Consider the following 20,460-nt stretch of genomic DNA (forward strand, 5'->3'; position numbering starts at 1 on the left):
GGGGGAGAATGTGATTGTAGTGGGAGGGCAAATTGCAGCTGCTTCATCTGAGTCTTCAACAACACAGTAAGGTGGCGGGGGGCGGGAAAGCTAGAAAGAAACCTGGGATAAATATCAAAGAGCTGAGTTCACATAACTTTGCACCAGTATGCTTGGGTAGAGAGACTGTAAGAACGCCAAGAGCCTTGTGCCTGTTTGAGCGACTCTGAACTGGTCTGTCAGCTGCTCAAAACCCAGTGTCACCTTAATGCAACTAGAAGGAGTCTCCTCCTTTGTACCAGCATTTCTTGGAGGTTGCCCCTGTCCCATGACCTGGGCTGATGTCTACAACACCACCCTTCACCTCCCATTGCTAGCACAAGTCTTAGGCACTTGCAGCCAGCCTCAAGACTTCTCTAAGCTAGTTTGGGGACCAAAGCAGCATAAAAAAACAGGTCTGAGCTGAAAAGGCTTTGGGGGCTCCTTCTTTTGATAACCACAAATGCACAACAACTTCTCCTTGCTGACCTCCATACAGCCCAGGGAGCAAGCACTTAAGTGAGCTCCCCAAAAGCTATTCAGAAGAGCTCACACACCTGGAGCAAATCTCAAGCAGGGATGCCCTTTGCAAAGGKAGATGAGCAGATCTGATGAGCAATTTGATGATCATGCACACCAATGGCCAGGGATGGGAGTATGGCATAGGGGCAATCTGGCAAGGGATGTGGAGGCACAGGAGAACTGGGAGGAAAGGCAAAATGTGCACAGTGATGCAAAGAAGGACAGAAACAGRGGGAAATGTTTATGATCTTGTAGAAGAAGGAGGGGTCCAAAGGGAAAAGCATGTGAATGAGCAATCCCTCAAGGAGGGAAGCAAGAGGAAGGGGAGGACCCAAGCAGAAATTTGCCTCTGCAGGGCTAAGCAAAAGAAAGGCAGTGAATGGCATTTCCAGGGAAAAGGCACTAGGACAGCTTCCTGCAGGCAAAAGGGATATACCTGCAGGAATCCAAAGGAAATCAAAAACCATGTAGCAAGAAAAATCCAAGGACGGCACTTCCTCTGACTGCACACGCAGAAGCTTTACTTCCAATCGACTTGCTGCTGCTTGTATTGCAGCAATAAGTGTGCTCACCCATCCCAAGCTCTCAAAAAAGGAAAAAAAAATTTACATCACCTGAAGCAGTGAATTATGCATATGATGGAAACTCCAAATAAACTTTGTCAGGATATGCTTAAAAAGAAGGAGAAACAAAACAAACAAAAAAAAACAACAAAAAAAAGTGTTTGCAGACATAAGGGAAAACAGAGGGCAGCAAACGAAGGCAGAGGGGAAACTGAAAAAACAAAACCAGGGAATTACTACTCATCTGGGGCTTGTTAAATGCTGCACAACAGGCCTGGAACAGATCGCTCCTCTCCATTTGGTGCCACGCTTTTCGTGCCCTTCGAAACCAACAGCGTGCTCGCCCTGGTCCGAAGGAAGAGCTGCTCTCGGAGCGCGTCCGGCTAGAGGCAACCCTGCTGCAGGYGGGAGAGCATCGCCACGCGCGGCCAGGACCTCGTCCTCTGGGCACCTTGCTTTTATTTATTTACTCTTCCCCCCTCCATCCCTCCCCTCCAACCAGGCGAAGTGAAAACAGATCCGCCCATGGGCTGAGAAGTGGCAGGGGTTGAGCCCGCTCCATCCCCAGGATGGTTGAAACACCAGCAAAAGGTTTACATAACATCTCTGCTTTTTCAGAGCRCTGCACGAGCGCCCGCATAGACGGAGCGAGCCGGAGTTCGTCTTTAGAGCGGCCCCCGAAAAGCAGGAGGAAATCAGGAAATCACAAGAGCTCTTGGGTTAGGAGCTCTCACTCGCTCACCTTCCTCACTGGGGGATGAAGGCAACCACACCCAGCGAGACTGCCTCCTGCATTCCCTCCCCACCGCCTAGCACCCCGGGGCAATCGCTCAGGCGGAAAAGCAACATGAGGAAAGTATTTAATGCATGTTTACTTCTTCTTAATATAGTGTAGCAGCTGGAATCAAAGAAGGGGGAAAATAAATAAGTGAAGTAAAACAGAGTCTCAGCACATAGTGTGCTGCACAGCTCCGCTTTAATCGCCACYGGTCCACCAACCACAGTTTAGGAAAGCAGGCGCTAGCCTATATTGCCTAATTAGCAGAGCAGGAGAAAGCTTGGGGAGGAAGAAGATATGCCAGTTCTTAAGTGGCCACTGAATAAATCCTATTCCCCAGYTCAGAGCCCCTTTTCACAGTGCTGGCATCACCAGTCCTCTGTGTACCCACATGCTGTTACTTAAGTTGCTTCCATGTTTTCATTACTTGCCCTCTACGCTAGSAGCATCGCGACTCCTGCAAGAACACTGAAGTGCTATTTCAAAGCACTGGGAACTACTGGAGAGGCAGCTTAAATTATTATAAAACAAACTTGAGWGATTTTTCAAGTCCTAACAGAGTTCGTTCCTCCTTAAGGGGACAAGGGAAATTCAGGTGGTTCTCCAGGAGGTGCAAGGCAGCCAGTCCTACCTGCCAGGAAGAGAAGCATGGTGTTTCTAGCTCAGGTTATGCTCAACCCTGCRTCCACGCAGATGGATCAGTGCAGCACAGTCCTACATGCAGCAGCTAGGCAGTAAACTCAGTGACTCTACTCTCATGCTCAAGGCCAATATATACATTGGGCCAAACTCTCCTGGCAGAAGTCCACAGAGGGCAGTGGAATCAYGCCAGCTGAATATCTGGCCCACTGATGCAAGTGTGTTGTTGCCTGCTGCTGCTGTTCCTCCCAGCAGACGCTTTTCTGGAGTTCATGCAGATTAAAACAACAGGCAAWCAGACAGTCTAGCTCTGGACAAGTGAGTGTCACTGAAATATCAAAACTGCCAGAATGATTTAAATACGACCATTGCTGTCTTAGCCCTGCTGCAGCTCAGGACRTTTCTGCAAGTATATGCAAAAACTACCTGCACACTGCTGTCATGCAGGAAAACCCACAGATGGGCCAGAGAGCCTCAGCTCAACTCAAGTTTCAACTTGTTGCTTCCTCCTAACCCTATCTTTACAAAAATCTCCGTAACTGCCATGAGACACACATATCAGCTATTACAGCAATCATGTGCTTTGACTGCTGGAGCGTTTCTCTCACCTATTTCTGACCTGTCTCTCCTGTAGTGTCCTTCATCATGCCTTGATACAAGATGTTTGCAGTCGAGACCTGATTCAGGAACCCAAAAGYTAAGGGGCAGCTGCCCAGGAGATGCAGAGTCGGGACCCATCACCATCCACCCTGTGGAGGGTGACACAGGTCTCTGGGTGTCAAATCGCTCAAGGTCACAGCACCACAGGCCTTCAAGTCCCTCTGCAGGTTTTGCTGCTGCCAAGRCACCTCCAGCTCGCTCAGCCCCAGCTCAGCAGCTGCCACGCAGCAGCCGTTGGTGTTATGCTAATCAGCGCACGGGTACAGCGGGCCTCTCCCCATCTGCTCAGAGGATCCACCTGCGGCTTTTTACGGTCAGGTCAGGCCAGTGCAGCCCCAAAGAGCTTCAAGTCAGAGCACAGTCTGCAAACATACRCTAGATGTGGCTGCAAACATATGCTAGATGTGGCTGCATCGGGGCCGTGACGATCCACCTCTTTGAAACTCCTTATCTTCACGCAACTAAGATCTCACCCAGAGCGTGACCACGCTGTGAGGGTTTCTTTTTCACATACAGCTTCCTCACTGCTAGTTTTGTTTGTTTAACCTTCTCTTTGGATGGCTATGTGGAAGGTGTGTCCATTCTTCCATACCTGCCTGACTGGATGACAAATGGAAACAAAAGCTCCGATTTCTAAGCATCCACATTCTCCCCTGTCCACCCGTGGTAGGTGTGGGGTAGCAAGTTGTTTTTCTCACTGCACGATCATGGAAGGATTGCTCATGACACCCTTGTTATCAATATGGTCTTACACAACAGTTAACTTCCCCCAAGTCTCCAGAACTATTCAGAGAGGAAAGGGGAGTGAAAGGAGACATTACTTAATGCTGAGAAGGCTGCCTATCTTTTTCAACACACACACACAAAAAAAAAAAATCTTGTTGCACTCCTGGGCCAAACCTCCAGTGCCTTTCTGCTTAAGAAAAAAAAAAAAAATCCATGCACACAGTACATCATTCACAAGGAGTCTAAGAAAAAAAAATCCCCTTGATTTCAGGTTTTTTCCAGGTTTATCTTCTAGTTTCAAAGCAAGTAATGCTAATCTCCCCAGGCTCTGCCTGGAGTGAGTGGGAAAGAGATAGTCTGCTTCAAAAAACGTGATTTAGAGTTGCTAACAGATTTCTGTTCTAGATCAGTTGGAGGAGGAGACTGCCTCTGCAGAGAGCCATTGGCAATTAGCCTCCTCAGACTTAGAGCAGCTTTTTGAGCATCTACCACATGTATGAGAAAAGTGGAGAGCTTCTACATCATGAAGGATCAAAGCTATATGAACAGGAAGGCCAAGTTATCCTTGCAGCTCTAATCAGTGGTTTTAAATCCCAAAGGAATTTGCCCATGAATTTGTCCATGTTTTGGAGATACTCATGCATCTTCCATCAAATGTGGATTCCGAACCGAACTCGTCATGAAACTCCCACGGTGCTAAAGAGGCAGAGGTGAACTACTATACTGCGATAAAACCTCCGTGGGAGCAAGGCTCCTTTGTCTAACACCTAGGACAAAACACCTCTACACCCAAAATAACGTGCTTAGTCACAAGGTTTTCCCCCACAGTGCTGCTCAGAACACTTCAACTAAACGTCTGCGAGAACTAAGTGCACGCTACATTACTGAAAATTAAGCCAACAACAAAACAAAAGGGTGCTTCTGGAGGAAAAAAAAAGTTAATACGAGGAAAGGATTCTCCCCACTTTTTCTCTTCCTCTCCTTGACTAAATCAAAAAGGACCATTTTTTTTTACCCAACTTACAGTATCAAAAACTTCTCTACAAAAGGATATTTCAAGAAAATGATAAGCATCAGGAAGAAAATGAGACTTATAATGGAAGTATTTTCTCAAGCGTAACTATAGTGTTGCTAGCACAATGCTGTAATCAAGAATAATAGAGCCGTTAGCCTGGCATACAGGAATGGATTCAATTGTTCTCTGCGCACATACCTGTATTTTAAGATGCCGTCAAAAGCTGTAACTGCCAAAAGGCTTGAGCATTTGTGCTCAGACACAAAGCGGCTGAGAAGTGGGTTCCTTCATTTATCACTCGCGTAATGATTAATCTTAAATCTCAATTACACACAAAATAGAAAAGGCCTGGCTGAACTTTTGATCTCTTCAGAATTGGTTAATATGAAAGATAGTTCAAGATCATCTCCACAGCATACACAGGAATGCTGGAGGATACCTAGTTTGTATTAGTTCTTTCGTAGCCACACAGGGCTTTGCAATCTGTGCGAAGGTTACATCTTGGACAGAAACTGCTTTGGGCAGGTTTAATTCTAGCTTCCCTCTGCTTTCAGGAGTAGCATAGGCTTAAGACCCTGTGTTTGAGCAGATGCAACTCTTCTGCTGGTACTCCCTTCCTAGGAGATACCAGGAACAAAGCTGCACTCTTCCTTCGTCCCCTCCAACCCCYAAAGGTAAAAGAAAAAAAATCCCATCATCCTGGCATACTTTTGGTAACARGCCTGTTTACTTCTGGTTATGCTTTCAAAAGAAGAGAGAAAAAAAATCCCCACACAACCACACACACAGCGTTTAACCTCCAGAGCCAAGTTCTGCCCCCTGGGGCAGGCTGCTTTCCTGCGAGCAGGACGGTCTACTGCACACAGCAAGGGGACGGTGGGGAGGGCCCGGGGCAGCTGACAGCGCTGGCTCTCAACCGCTATGGAAGAAGAGATCCGCATGGGTGGGAGACTACAGGACAGAGAAGGACCTTACCTTCTTTCTGGAGTGTGCTCTGTCCTCCTCTTTAGCTGCTTTGCTATTTTTCCCAGCTCTGGAGAGCTTCTGCTCCCCAGACTGCTTGATGGTGATTTTGATCTCAGGAGGGCAAATGTAGTTCTCCAAGTTCTTTGGGGGCTTCTTAGCTCTCTTAGTGGTCTGGATTTTTAGTTTTAGACTCCCCTCTGTGAAGTTAGCCTCCTTGATGGAAAACTCCTGCTCTTCCAGACCATCTCCTGCCACCCATTTCTCACTGTCCGCATTGGAAGTGGAATCCACGTCTCTCCCAGAACCCAGCTCATCCTCTTCCTCAGGCTCCATCCGTTCTCCACTCACCGGGATCCCTTTCCCCGAGCCYGAGGCAGGCAGCATGGTCTCCCCCGTGCAGCTGGAGGCAGGTGGAGGCTTTGCAGAGGTAACAGTGGCTGGCAGAAAATCTGCCTCTCCTCCCCTTTGCCGGGAGCTGCCTAAAGTCTCCCTCGGTTCCATAGCAGTAACACAACACACTGGAGTCTTATCGGAGAGAAGGGGAGCACGGGAGGCGATGAAGAGAAAAAGGGCAGGTACGATCCCAGGAAGCAAATGGTAGCTGTCTGCAGGACTCAGAGTCCCAATAGTCCAGACGCTGCAAGGAGCTCAGAAGAGATCAAATCTGCAACTGTCAAAAGAAAGGAGAAGAAAAAGGAAGTTAGCACTCACACATACACCAAATGCAACCGTGGAAATGACTGAAACTGAGTACGCCCGGGCTTCCCCTGCAACATCTCAAATACTTTCCCTGAAGCGAAATGGGAACTGATGCTGCCCAACATTTCCCAGGGCTGGATCTGGTACTGTAGAAGAGCTGAACGAAAGAACGATAGCCATGTGTACTGCTACACTGATAACAGCAGATATCTAAAAACCATAGAAAACAGTGTATAAATACCTACTCCTTAAACCCTGGATTTGGGAAAGAGGTGAGTGGGAAACCAGCTCTCCATACCTGTGAACATTCTTGCTACTTCAGAATGCTCCCTGTTACAGATTAAAAATAAATAAATAAATAATAGAAATTATATTATAGAGAGACTTGCTTGCCTTAGGTTAAACAATAACCCAGTGATCAGAACACAGAAAACAGTTTTGCCCTATGAATCAGGCAGAAGAGTTGCAAACTTTATTTCCCCCACTTCCCAGGCGAGACACATGAGCACTCAGCTGCTGGCTATTCTATGAGGGACTCCACTTTGRATGAATTATTCAACACTCACTGGGCCAGACACATGCTGTCTGGAGCCTGAGATACTCCCCAGGGCTGCTGGAAGTGTACAAGGATCCATCTGGGTCTTTTGCATAGCAGGTACCTAAGCACTGAGGGCAATGGAGGAAACCTGAAGTCAACATTTTCCAGAGTTACTTCTGCCCTTGACTACCACCACTTTGTGCCAAAGGCCTTGGCCATCAGAAATGAAGACTGTGCTCTCACCTTTCTGTTTCTGGGCTTTCTTGAAAGATACTGCCAGCTGAACCCTCCAAAATGGGAGCACTCAAATCCAGTATCTTCTGAAAAAGTCTTGGCCAAAATTAATAGAAGCAGCTATCATCTAAGGCWAAGAGATGTATCATCCAGTGACATAAAAAGCCTGAGCCAAATACCAAGCACTTGGTAAAGAAATACATATAAGCTGTTGTGAAAGCTGTTCTTCATTAATATTGAGGTGGTTTCACACACTCTCTCTAAACTCCCCCGTATAAAATCCCCACCCTACAGCAAGCCAGATCAGGACACAAAATTAGCAGAAGAATACCTCAGAAAAAAAAAGAGAGATACTTTCATGCTGCTTTAGTACCCTACAACAGTCTCCCAAGGGGTCAGAGGAGTATTGCTTCTGGCATACAGAGAAGGAAACAAGAACATGCTGCCAGGAGTAGGTGCTAGGGGTACAGACCTATGCTTTCAGCAGTAGCTCCCTCTTAGATTAGCTTTAATGCCAATACTATAATGCCAAACCACGCCTCTTGACCAAACACAGGCAAGATCTGAGTACAGCCAGGGATTTCCCAGGCCATTCTTAGTAGCAATAAACTGTAAAGGAGAAACAGAAATAATCCTGTTACCTATCACCAAATCATAACAGCACTCTCAGTGTGTTTTACTTCAAAGCRCAGCTCACCAACAGGTCACAGATGCCTTCCTATAAGGACTTCACCACTGATTTCTTTCTGCTTTTTAAGAGTACCTTACATAAGCTTAAAATTCAAAAAAGACATAATAACAAGAACCTTTTCTCAGTTACACAGCTGCACTTCCACTAGAGTATGGCCATGAGTCACTTGTCCAACTCTGGTCCATATGACTAGTAATGGAAAGTCCTAAACAACCTACAGCTCCATGAAATCATTGGGTGACCTCCACCCAGGTCCTAGCAGATGCAAATTCAAGTAAAGTTCCCACAAATAGCACAAGCTGACAGCCTGAGCAGGAGGGGCAGGGAGGAACCTGAACTGCCATCTGGCCTTAGAGGTAGTTTCTGTAGCTCACAGTAGTTAGAAGAACCTTGGCAAAATGGTATGAAAACACTCATGCTTAGGTTGCATATCTTCTGGCAAYAGAAAGGAGATTCATTCCCAGAGCTGCTGTCACATTCATCTCATTTAAGATGATCTGGAAGAACCAACAGACCCAAGGCACCTGCAGCTCTGCCCCTTCCCACACTGACTCACCCTGCAGTTAGCAGCTCTCTCCTTTCTCCACCTATAGGAGAAGGGCAACACTTACTTCATTCAAACCTATCCAAAAGGTGGATTAGTCAATGCWCATACATAGTTTTAAACCCAAGAGTGTTTACCATGTGGTAGCTGCTAATTACTAATGCAATTAGCACATTAAAACCGCCCAGCTGCAAGGCACTGCTCCACCTAATTGACCGACCTTGBACCCTGCTTCTCCTTTGCATCTATGGAGGAGATGGGAGTCAGGACTACCTTCCTCTTCCAACTGGTCCAATCAAAAAAAAAAAAAAAAAAGCTATCTTATTTATCTGCCATTTCACGTTGTTAATCTCCTTAGAGAGGGACACAATGTACACACACTCCTGTGCTGCAACATAAACACAAGGTGGTAAAAGCTCGGCTGTGCAGCATTCCAGGGAGTTACTGCTCTGGTATGCACGCATGTACAATGGGCACTCTGTGCCGGCCTCCACCCACGGCCGATTAACCTCTCTCGCTGCTGGTAGGAAAGAGCAGGCTTCTCACACACAGCGTCTAGGTCCGCAGCCAGGCCACCACCGACCGGGCCGTGCCCGCCGCACCAAGCAGCCAAGGAGGCCGCGGCGAAGCAACTGCAGTTACGGCCACCGGCGCGGCAAGCCGTTGGGCRTGCTGGGTTTGCGTTGAGACCCGACGTCAAAACGGATCCGAAATAAAGCTCTCCACTCAGGAAGGTGCTTTCACGTTTTTGAATTGCTGGCCGATGCTTTATGCAGGGCTAATGAAAAACCASGTTCCTGCCAGCGGTCTGGTCCTGGGTCTCAGACCCGCGCTTTCCGTCACACACAAACCGTTTGGGTGTGCACCTCCAGGTTAGCAGGGACAAGGAACGGATGAATAAAGTCATCGTGTCACGCCAGTGTCAGATGGGTTCACGTTAAATCCAGCTTAAAACCCTACTTAAATTATTGGCCTCACATTACCTAAGAGTCTGCAAATGATGGTATCAACAGATCTGCAGGTAGCAACAAATAACACCATGCTCAAATGCTATGCAGAATCAAATGGGTAATTGTTTTAGGTATCTCCTTACTCTCCTTCAGGGTTAATAGTTAAATGACTTCGGTGCAGGGACATTATACTCGTCTTTCTTGTTTGGGCAGGCTGCATGTGCGTTGGCTAATTAGGAAACCTCACTGCAGGCTTGTGAGCAAGTAACCCCGTTCCCGCGCTCTCCTCCTTTCCTCAGCTCGGGGCAGGCTGCAGTTGTGGGAACTACTCTCAGCCTGGAAGCGGCAGGCAGCACAAGACACGCTAACGGCCGATCCCACCGCAAGGGCTCTCTCAATGAGAGCTGTGTTTCTCCGCTTGCAACCACAATACCTTTTTGTCAGTGCCTCCACCCCCCCACGCCAAAGATACAGGGGTCTGCTCTTCGCAGCTGAAAAAAAAAATCAAACAAGAGCTTGGGGAGAAAAAAAGCAAGAGGTAGAACTCCTGTAAGTAGCACAAGTGGACAAAAAGTCCCCAGAACAGCCCTGGCTCAAATCACTGGGAACGCTTCTGGCCTGGTTCAACTTGCTATCTCTTGGGCTTCTCTCCATTTCTCACGTTCACATGCCTCTGCCTTCCAGGCCACCGTTTGGACTGCAAGGAGAAGTGCTAAGAGAAGGCAATAAACACTTTTCCTCTAGCTGTTCTTCTGCCTTAACTGGCAATGTGCAGACCTGAAAATCTAGCGAGGAAGGGTTTTTTTTATTTATTTATTTTTTTTTTCCCAAGAGATTTCTAGCTCTGTTTTAAAAACCCAAGAGATCGGGCTTGTCTAGACTTTTAAGTGGTTACCCAAACTGACCTTCCATGCCTCTGAGGCTCAGAGCATCAAGTCCYGCTCAATAAGCAACTACAGATGCATTTTACCATCCGAATTAAGCTCCCAGAGGAAAGTGTTACCACTAGCAGGCTTCCTGCAGTCAAGTTAAATTTGAGGAGGATAATTCACAGGTGAATGACAACAAATTTCACAGAAGTTGGCATTAGCTCTTAATTAGGGAGAGATTCACGCTTCCTCTGATAAGTACTGAGAAATAATCAAACGCTTGCGTGCTCAGCCTTGCTATGGTTGTTCACATGTCTCTTATCAGCACCTCTGGGCACCTCAGACAGGCTTCTAGAGGAAAGGGCCTCAAGTCCAAGACCTCCCTCTGACTCAAGCTAGGTGTCTGCCCTAATGGGCTCCAAATATACTTCCTTGTCCTGCCTCAGGCAACTGCATATTTGCAAGTATTCAACTACCAGGACTGTAAAGTGCTCAAACTGGAAAGTTTTTCCGCTAAGGACAAAAACAAGGGTAAGATACCACTGCCTTGTTGGAAACAGGAAAAAAAAGAAAGATACTTTGAATTCTTCACGGAATATAAGAAAGAGGGTATAACATTTGGCATGGCTTTTGCCCTACACACAGTAACGATCACATTAGTAATAAGCAAACAAAAAATGCATAGGCACCGCTGAACAAACAACCAGAAGCAAGTCAGGTTCAGCAGCCCAACACTGCTACTCGGGCTGCTCTGATCAAGCACAGGGAGTAGAGAGCAGTAGAGAGCCCCGAGCAACTTTAGAAGATGCTACCCAAATCCCAGCATGACTAGCCTCTAAGACTGCTTTCTTTTTATCTATTCAGTCCAAAATACCTTAAAATGAAAGAACAGTAATTAATGGGGATCAAGTAATGGGAAATTTAGGAACAGGTCAGAGCGTGTCACACCGAAAGCAAAGCGGAGCCCACATCTCCTGAGCCCACATCTATCACTCAGCGTTTGGAGCTCACATTCTCCCATGTGCTGTACAGTTGTTAGGAAATCCCTAATCCCTGCAAAATATCAAAAATCCTGGAAGCTTCTTTACACTCCATCTTTCTAAACCCCTTCACCACAAAGCGCTAGAGACTATACAGCAATATTTAATTATGACATATCACCTTTCACGCCAAAGAATCCTGGGTTGCTTCCTCAATTACATATGCCACCACTGAAATGCAGCTGCCTTTGGAGCACAGGCCAGTGGACAACCCACAGGACACCCGAGGGAAAGTTTTGGTCAGAAACCTGTTTTTATGAAAAGTGTCAGTGAAACTTCAGAATCCATCACGGGACACACACACAMAAAAAAACCCTCAATAGCCTGGCATACAGCAAGCTGCACTGAACTCAGTTAACCCACGTTAGCAATAAAAAAACCCAACAACCCATATTTCATTATTGCTTTCAAAAGTCTAGGAGTTTCAAGCACAGTGTTCTTACCCCATGGTAAGAACAAGCCTGATGAGGATCAGCAGGAAGCGTGTGATCACACTTTTATCGAATTGACCAGAGTACAGAAAATGGAGGTTAGACCTTCCTTCATGGCAACTTAAAGGCAGCTCCAGAGGATAGGTAAAATCTCGGTGATTCATAATGTAAGAGTGGTGCAGAGAGATGATACCTGATGGGGTATAAAGCCTGCTGGGATAAAATTAAGCCATTGTATTTTTCTGAGAAAATTTCAACCAGCAGAATGAGTTTATACTGGATCATGCACCAGCAGCGCATTTAATCTACTGCTTGGTGCCCGAGAGCTAGATTTATTGTCTTCTTTGAATCATGGCCCTAGCTACCTCCTGTGGCCACGATATTCTGCAAGAACAATCCTGCACTGGCAGGGAGCTGGAAGAATGGCTGTGACAGCTATTTTCCATCCATGCTATAGATCCCATAGGAAACACCCTCTCCTTTTCACCTGCCTTACGTCAATTGTGAGAGCAACACRGCAGAAAGAGTTCCCCTTCAAGCAGAACAAATGAACATCATCTCTTAATAAAGAATCAGAGATGACCTGTGATTTCAAAAAACCCAACCGGACATGGCCCTTAGCAGCCTGCTCTAGCTGACCCTGCTTTGAGYAGGGCGGCCAGACTAGATGATCTCCAGAGGTCCCTGCCAACCTCAGCCATTCTCTGATTCTGTGATGTATTTTTTGGCCTTCATCTCCAATGCTGGGCAAATTGGACTCTATTTCRCTGCAATTTTAAACACACTGCAAAGATACCTGTATATAAGATATACATGGATCTGGACATATATAAAATATAAGTGGATATACACCAGATACTATATCAGCTCCTCAACTGATAGAGGTAATTGCCAGAGGAATGACCATAACTTAATGCCTATAATCCACAGATTATCTGTACAAATAAATAATTAAGACATGTGATCCATTAATACAGTGAGTTACATGCACAGGGGGTTACAGAGAGAAAGGCTTGTTCCCCTTTCTTTGCCATCCCCCTGCCTCTGACACTGCCTCTGAAAATGCCCTTGTTCCAGTCCTTCCACCTCTGCACCTGATTTTGTGTGGGTTACGGAAGGACATTTTCTGAAGGGAAGGGACACAGTTTATCTCAAGTGTGGTCTATCCACATGAAAATAAAGAGCAAGGATTAATGACAGTTACTAGCCTGGTCCAGTAACAACAGTATAACCATACTCTCCATTCAGATCGCCCTGAGCCGAAGTGCTACCRGCCCTTTGCACCTCCGTTAGCGTGACCGAGCAACCTGCCTGATGGGGCTGCCTAGGCATGACCAAGCTCGGCACAGGCAGCCAGGAAAAGCCACGCTAGAGGGAAAAAAGACAAGATAACCCAAGATCTCTCACAGCCAGATGAGGCTGCAAGCATCTCCCTCGTCATCCAAGATAAAGAGACAAAAGTAAATGAGAGTCTAAGCATATCCGTAATTACAGAGGCATGTAAGCGTGCACATTACACACGTGTGCATCTGCCTTCTCAACATAGAGAGATTAAGAGTAGATTATGGAATCATATTTGACTCCATAATTAGGTTGGAGACTCCATAATTAGATCAGATAGTCACCTTTCCATGTAAGTAACTAACTATCGTACAGCGCAGAAGGGAGGGCCAACTGAATGATTAAACAACTGACACGGCCATAAATCATAAGGCCCATAAAAGCAATACTGCCCAAAGTACAGCTGCGGCAACAGCCAGCATAGCAAAGCACCCATCTGCAGTAGGAGGAGAGATGCCCATCAGGTTGCCCAAGGACTTTTACAAGCTCCCGTCTGAGAACAACACCAAGGATTTATAAATCTATTCACTCACAATCTAAAGCTAGGACCTCTGGATGGAAGGGGAAGAGAGTTGGATCATCAGAATAGCAAACATCTCAAGTTCAACGCTGGTCTCTGAAGGACAGRTCTCATCCAGCTTGTACCCTCAGAAACAAATACTGCTGTCTGACTTGATGCACCGCTAAAGTAAGAAATAGTGTCTGATCCCACTGATGTCAAGAGATGGCATGTCATTTTTACCCATGATCCCTGAGAAGATGAAGCCTCTGGGACACTAGAAAGCAAAATGAGATGCAAACTGTACTCCAGCTCATTACAACATAAAGAGCAAAGCCAGGAGATCTGCCTACATCAGATCAACAGACTGCCAAGCTCCCAGATCAAGCATCATCTCTCTTGGCATGATGTACTCAAAGGTGACTCCAGAGATGATCTAGGAGAATAGCCTGAACTCTGCTGGGTGCAGCAGCATGTACCACTACAGGGAAGAAGCTTATTCCACTAACAATAGCCATAAAACTCTTTGGGGGAAGTGTCAACGTGCACGAGACTTTAAATGCTTACTCCATTTCACCCAGCTGTTGCCAACTGCACCATCCTGGAGATAGTGAAGGCCATTCCAAGCTACAAATGGAAAGTTTTATGGGTATTTAGGGAAAGGATATTGGCACAGAAACCAGCCACAGAAAGCAAAACCCTGCACAATTCCATCATCTGTGTTACCAAACTTTCCTAGATTGACTCTGCTCTTGGAAAGCTGCCATTAGACACAGTAGCCTCCTTCTAACACCCTCGTGGTAGGGCAGTAATCTCTCCTCCCTCTGATCAAACATTTCCCTCTGTGCCCTGAGACGTGTGGAAAATGATTTCTCTATATAAATGATTAACGAGAGCCTTGTTTTTATTTACTGCTGCTGTCACGGGACTTCTCCTTCCTCCTCTTTTTTTTTTCTCCTCCATTATTTCACTAACGCTTGCGCAAGCGCCAAAGACACCAATTTTCCCTCTCTTCAAGAGAAACAAAGAAATAAATAAAATAAAACAACACATCTGATAGGGAGTGCACCAGGTCTTGGCTCAGCATCCATTCCTCAGAGCTGTAAGTGACGGCACAAGAAGGACCAAAAAGGCTTCAGTCCAGGATCTATCCTGTGCCCAGTCTGTAGGCTGTACAAACAACACATCCCATGTTACCCAATTCTGCATACTTCAAATGAGTCTAGGAATAAGGAAGGTTGGACTTTGTCCATGGATGCTTGCACCATGTGTTAGCGTGATGAGTAAGCAGCAGTATGGTGCTTGGTGCTGCATAATGTACTGAGGAATCCCTAGCCCCGGGGGGTGGGGGGTCTGTGAGAAAATGGGGGGTATAAGAAACAGCATACCAGAAGGAGAGCAGTAACTTGGGGTATACAGAGGAGAGCGCRGAGACCGTTTCCTTTGCCTTGCAGAACATACCAGTCCTTAGGCTTTTGAGATGGAGAGCACGTCTGGTTCACCAGAATGAGAAAACCACTTACAGCCTCACGGGCAGCAGAGTAAGAAGCAGGAGGCAAGAGCTGAGCAGGACACTGAGAAGTGGGCACGGCTGCACAAGTACGGGGCGCTCAAAGTGAGACAGGAGCAGAGCTGTAGTCTCGAGAGCCGCCTGCAGTGCATGAAGAGTGAAGTCAAAAGGCATAAACCTGAGACAGGAGTGGGACAGTAGGAAGACACAAGGACAGGAATATGGGCAAGGGAGAGGAGTAGCTTAGCCTCTAATGAAGATGATGAGGAAATTGTTACAGAAATACTGGGAGAAGTTGAGTTAGGAGTTAATTTAGAAGTTAAGTCAGAAGTTTAGTTGAGGAGCTAGAAGTCCTGCTGAGTACACATCAGACTCAATTTGAGGAGGCGAATAGGACCAAGAACATCAGATTCAGGATTTGAATAGCATGGACCATGATTTCAGGTTGGCACTTCTCCACGAATTGTTTCTGCTCTGTCAGCCCAATACATACACCCATGTTCATCTGGAAGGAATGAAGGCCAAATTTTCACAGGCTATCATCATAGATAGCTAAAGATTATTAGTGAAATCCTGACCTCAGTTATTCCCTTGTAACACCACTGACTTCAGGGGAGGATTTATAAGTCAGAAGGGGGTTAGAATTTGTGGGAATCCAAGGTCAGCTCAGTCACAGGTATCCTCCTTTCTCCACTGACAACATATGAGTCACTCTGCTCCTAATCTGAGCCCTTCACTTAGGCCCTGACCACAGCAAGGCAGATCTTGGTCTGCAGACTCTGATGGTTCAAGTGACCTCTGAACCRAAACATCTGTACTGCTATACTCACTCTTGGAGATGGCTACGTGTTTGAATCAGGTCCCAGTCCCTAATTAGGGCCATGCTGCAGCTTATTATTATTGTAATTATTACTCACCCTATTTTTGTCAGAAGCTTTCTTCTGGGCTCTAAGAGATCTGGTAACCGAGCTAAAGCTGAAGAAAATTAACATTGTGGCCTGAAAGCCACAAACACTTAAAATGCAGTGTGTTTTAAGAACAGAGGTATCTTCAATTCTGATAAAAGGATGGAGGAGCAGGAGCCATGTTTCTGTGACCACCTCACACAACACAGAATTAGGGTCTAATGTAAACCAACACCCACAGCAGACAACACCTATGACACTTACCCAGGGAGAGCACCCCTCTGGTTAAGTCAACCAACTAAACTATCTTGATTGGCTTCAGGATGCTTACAAGACCATTTTCAAAATGTCACAGCTTCAGAAACCATGACCTCCGGGTTTTTTTTTTTTCCTAACACACTAGCAGAAGACCGAGGCCCTCAACAAGCCCTATGTTTATATCCATTTATCAGCTCAAAGTCCAGCAGGTTAGACTGTTGCCCTGTCTAAAAGCATGTGGTTAGAATAATTTAAAAGCGAAAAGTCTTTCCTCTTCTTCCCCCACCCTTACTTCTTCTGAATAAATTTAAAGAAAGAGAAACAACTGACAGCTGGAGGGAATTTACTCAACCTTTCAGGAAGAAAATTGCCGTCAAGCAAAGAAAAAGCATGACATTTTTCAGCCCATTAGGTGAGGGTTTATGGAAGTTACAAGGATGTGAATATATGGGTTAACACTTTAAACTGTTTTGCAACCTTAGGAATAATGGGCATGTATAATAACTCTTAGCCCAGATGCCTGTTATAATATTTTGCATGTATACAATCCTGTTCAAACACTTACTAAACTCCCTTACTTAAGCTTCACATCTCTGATCCCTTCTGAAGAAAGGACTAAAGAATTCAGCAGAGAATTATTCCCCTGTATAGAATTCCATTGAATCCCCACTATAGAACTCCATAGGAAGGTTTTAGAGAGAGGAAAAAAAAAAGAAAGAAAGAAAAAGAAAGTACAGGAAGGATTTCCTTGTCTGGCAAACTAATAGGATTTCAGAGGAGTTTCTGCAGAACCCCATTACATTCTCTCAGGCCAACAATTTACCAAGACTCAACAAGTCGTGGGTAAATGTCACAGTATTCTTTCCAGACCAGTGAGACACTGGGTCTAGAAACACACAAGGAAATAAGAGCAACATCCAAGTCTTCGAAATCATATTAGTAGCATATTCAGGATATGTGCATTCATATTGAGGAAAGACATGCCTTGCGGCTTGACCTCTGGTTTGAGTAGCATCATTTTCTCCCTTCTGTCTTAAAACCAAGTTCCCCATCTGCTAAAATACCAGGGCAGAAACAGAATGATTCATTGTATGCATATATATCTCTCAGTTATAAAGGTTAAGGCTAACAAAAATTTCAAAGTAACATAAAACCTCAGGCTTCCGATCTTTAACCCATCTCTAATTTTGAGGTATTTAAGTGAGTACTGGATTACCCCATGCTTGCCTACTGCACATTTTTCTGAACAGTTTTGTCGAGCATTATTACAGGAGATGCCGTACCAGCAGAGAGGAAACCTTGCTCTCACCCACCGCCACAGTCATGCTCAGCTGTACAGGACTGTACAACAATTTTTACAGTCCCTGCTTGCCGAGGAAACAGGAACTCACTAGTTCAGAGAAAGTCAAAAGCTAAGTAAGAGTCGCTCCCGCACAGGGAGCGGCATTTAGACATAACCACAGCACCCCACTCTGCCAGGCCCTTGTATCCCAATACACCCCGGAGCGGAGCTTTCGGGCTGTGGTCACTGCTCTTAGGCGAGAGTGAAGCTGACCCTGGGAGCTGCGAGCAACAACCAGACTGAATATTCCGAGGACGTCCCCTGCATTTTCCTGTTCTGTCACCTGTGCTTCCGCTCCACCATCATCACAGACTGGCAACAGCACGTTTATTTGGTGGCCAGACAGCCTGGAGAAGATCTCGGAGATACAGAGATCTGAAACCTTGCAAAGTTCCCTGGTTAAACTACAGCTGTAAAGATCTAAATCAAGTCTCTCTGGGGTGTTTGAGGGCCAGAGTTTTGATTTGGCCTTTTGGAGGTGGATCTGACTAATCTGAGGACTTCTAGGCATCTTAAATCTTATAAAAGACAAGAAGAGCCTAAATGAATCATATCAGAAGATTGTTTTTCATATCGACTGTCCCACACCTTAGAGTAAAAGCAAATTGTGTTTGGACAAACTGTGCTATCAAGTAAATCCAACTCCAAAAGGGAAAAATAGCCCATAACTCTCTTCCCTCTCAAGAGCTGATAAACAAAAATTACCATCCCAAYATCCCCCAACTCGAGCAGACATGCTGCATTATTCTCTGACTGCTTTTATTCAATTTAAGTAATGATTTTGCCTTCTTCTTTTGCCCCACCTCTACATCCCCCTCATCTTGCTCTATCCACAAMCAATTAAATGTGAATGCAGAATCCAGATGCCTATTGGGGGACTTGCTGGTTCACAGCATCCAGTAGCTGTCCAAGCAGGTCCGAATACGCAACAAACTTCTGAAGCCATGTTAAGTGAAACCTTCGTGTTGGGAAGAGGGAGAAACCAGCTCCAAGGCTCTGAGTGCATCTTAGAAGCAACTGTGCTAATAATGTGCCTTCACAACCTTATTTCATGTCYGCATTAAAAAGCAGAGCAGGCCCAACCTGGAAAGTTTGGAATTATTTCCAGATCTAACAGTCCCCCTGGGTTAAAAGCTAGAGTGGAGGGGTTTTAAAGCCCATCTTTAATCAAGATGACAATTTCCTAAAAGGATGAGTCATTTTATTTCCTCWACATTAATAATGGGGAAGGAAACTTTTTTACCTTCAAGCTGGAAAAAGCAAAAGTAATGAGAAAAAAACCTTTAATAGCAGCAAAACCAGTCCCAGCAGAAACCACAAGCCCTGCAACAAAACACTGAGAACCTTCTCCACTGAACATCTCCACAAAATATCACCTTTCTCACTAGACTCTGGACTAACTCAAAACTTTGGAAAGCTGCTATCCTAAAAGTGCCCAGACTTCCCAGTAATGACTCAACCGAAGCGGGATTTTGCAGTGGGCTTCATTCAACCACCTTTTTGCACACAGACAGATTTGCTGCCCCTCTCCGGTCAAACGCATGCCTAATTGCGGCATGTGTGCGCTCAAAACTCAGAGCGTCTGCGCATTATTGCAGGCAAAAATGACGTGCCAAAATTTCAGAAGATGGTTTAAATCTTATTCAATGGGCCTAGTGCCCCATGTAGCATGGCGCACRTTTGGGCAGTTATTAAAGCTGCTCCCCGATGTCCTCACAGACCCGCAGAGCACAGATCACTCCGGAGGTGGACAGTTAACAGGGCGCGACATAGACCACCTAAGCGTACGGTTAAACAAACCGGTCATCAACTCACTGGCCGAGTGAATTCACAGCAATCGGTTGGATTCAGAACTGTTTTTACGTGGTTCATTAGACAATAGCCTTTCTTGCTACTAGTTGGGTCAAGAGTCAAAATTTCTGTGTAATTGCAAGTCTCCAAGCACAAGGCAAGAGTTTTTCAGTCCTGGAGGGTGTTGTCCAAAGGGGAAAGAAAACAGAAGGGAAAGATTATGTATGAGCAATTGAGCCCTACTGAGAGGGCAAAAAAAGTCACTGAAACTGGGATTAGCCAAATCTTGTAATGCAAAACAAGAGTCCTGTTGGTAAGCTGGCACTTACACCTAAGAGACGTGTGTGCAGGGGAAACGGAGCTCAAAGAATGGGTCAAAACGGACCAGAAGAGGAGATTAAGCAGCATCCAGAGCCAAAAAATGATGGTTGACCATTTTCAAGCATTTAACTTCTTGAGTTAATTAGGCACATGCAAGAGCAGTTATTAAAAAAGAACTGTTCCCAACTTAATCAAAGCACATTATTGGAAATGATACTGAGAAGCCTCAGTAGAGAAACCCAGTAAATATCAAGTCAAGCTAAATAGCTCAGTTATGATTATTATTAATAATAAATCATGGCCACTGTTTCTTTTGTTTGCCAACAACTAGCATAGTTTATGGCTCTGCACAAACCTAACACACCATTTTATTACATTTCAGAGAGYGCATCCTCCTAAAATGATAATGTGTTAATAATCTATGCTGGTCTTTTTGGCAGGAACCAAAGAGCTCAAACAACTTGAAATAACATCAGCAAAAAATTATTTATTCCCCATCCCTAGTTGCGGAGAAAACAGAGGTTTTCTTGGCTCAGTTACTTCTCAATAGATTTCTGGTTTCAATTAAAACTTTGAGTCTGAGAAGTTAAAAAAAAAAAAAAAAAAAAAA

The 20,460-nt window shown here is 45.4% G+C and overlaps 1 protein-coding gene across 2 annotated transcripts in view; it reads right to left on the reverse strand.

Annotated features, from left to right (window-relative positions):
* Nucleotides 1–6,556, reverse strand: part of SETBP1 (SET binding protein 1) — a 240,819-nt gene extending 234,263 nt beyond the window's left edge. For both annotated transcript variants that reach the window (XM_085322235.1, XM_085322234.1), the window contains exon 1: nucleotides 5,897–6,556. In XM_085322235.1, coding sequence (XP_085178361.1) covers nucleotides 5,897–6,388 — 492 coding nt within the window. In that variant the 5' untranslated portion in view covers nucleotides 6,389–6,556. The remainder of the gene's footprint in view (nucleotides 1–5,896) is intronic.
* Between the last annotated feature and the right edge of the window lie 13,904 nt (nucleotides 6,557–20,460).

This window comes from Rhea americana, unplaced genomic scaffold, assembly GCF_003343005.1.
Source record: "Rhea americana isolate MKP2758 unplaced genomic scaffold, rheAme1 scaffold_75, whole genome shotgun sequence".
Lineage (NCBI taxonomy): Eukaryota > Metazoa > Chordata > Aves > Rheiformes > Rheidae > Rhea > Rhea americana.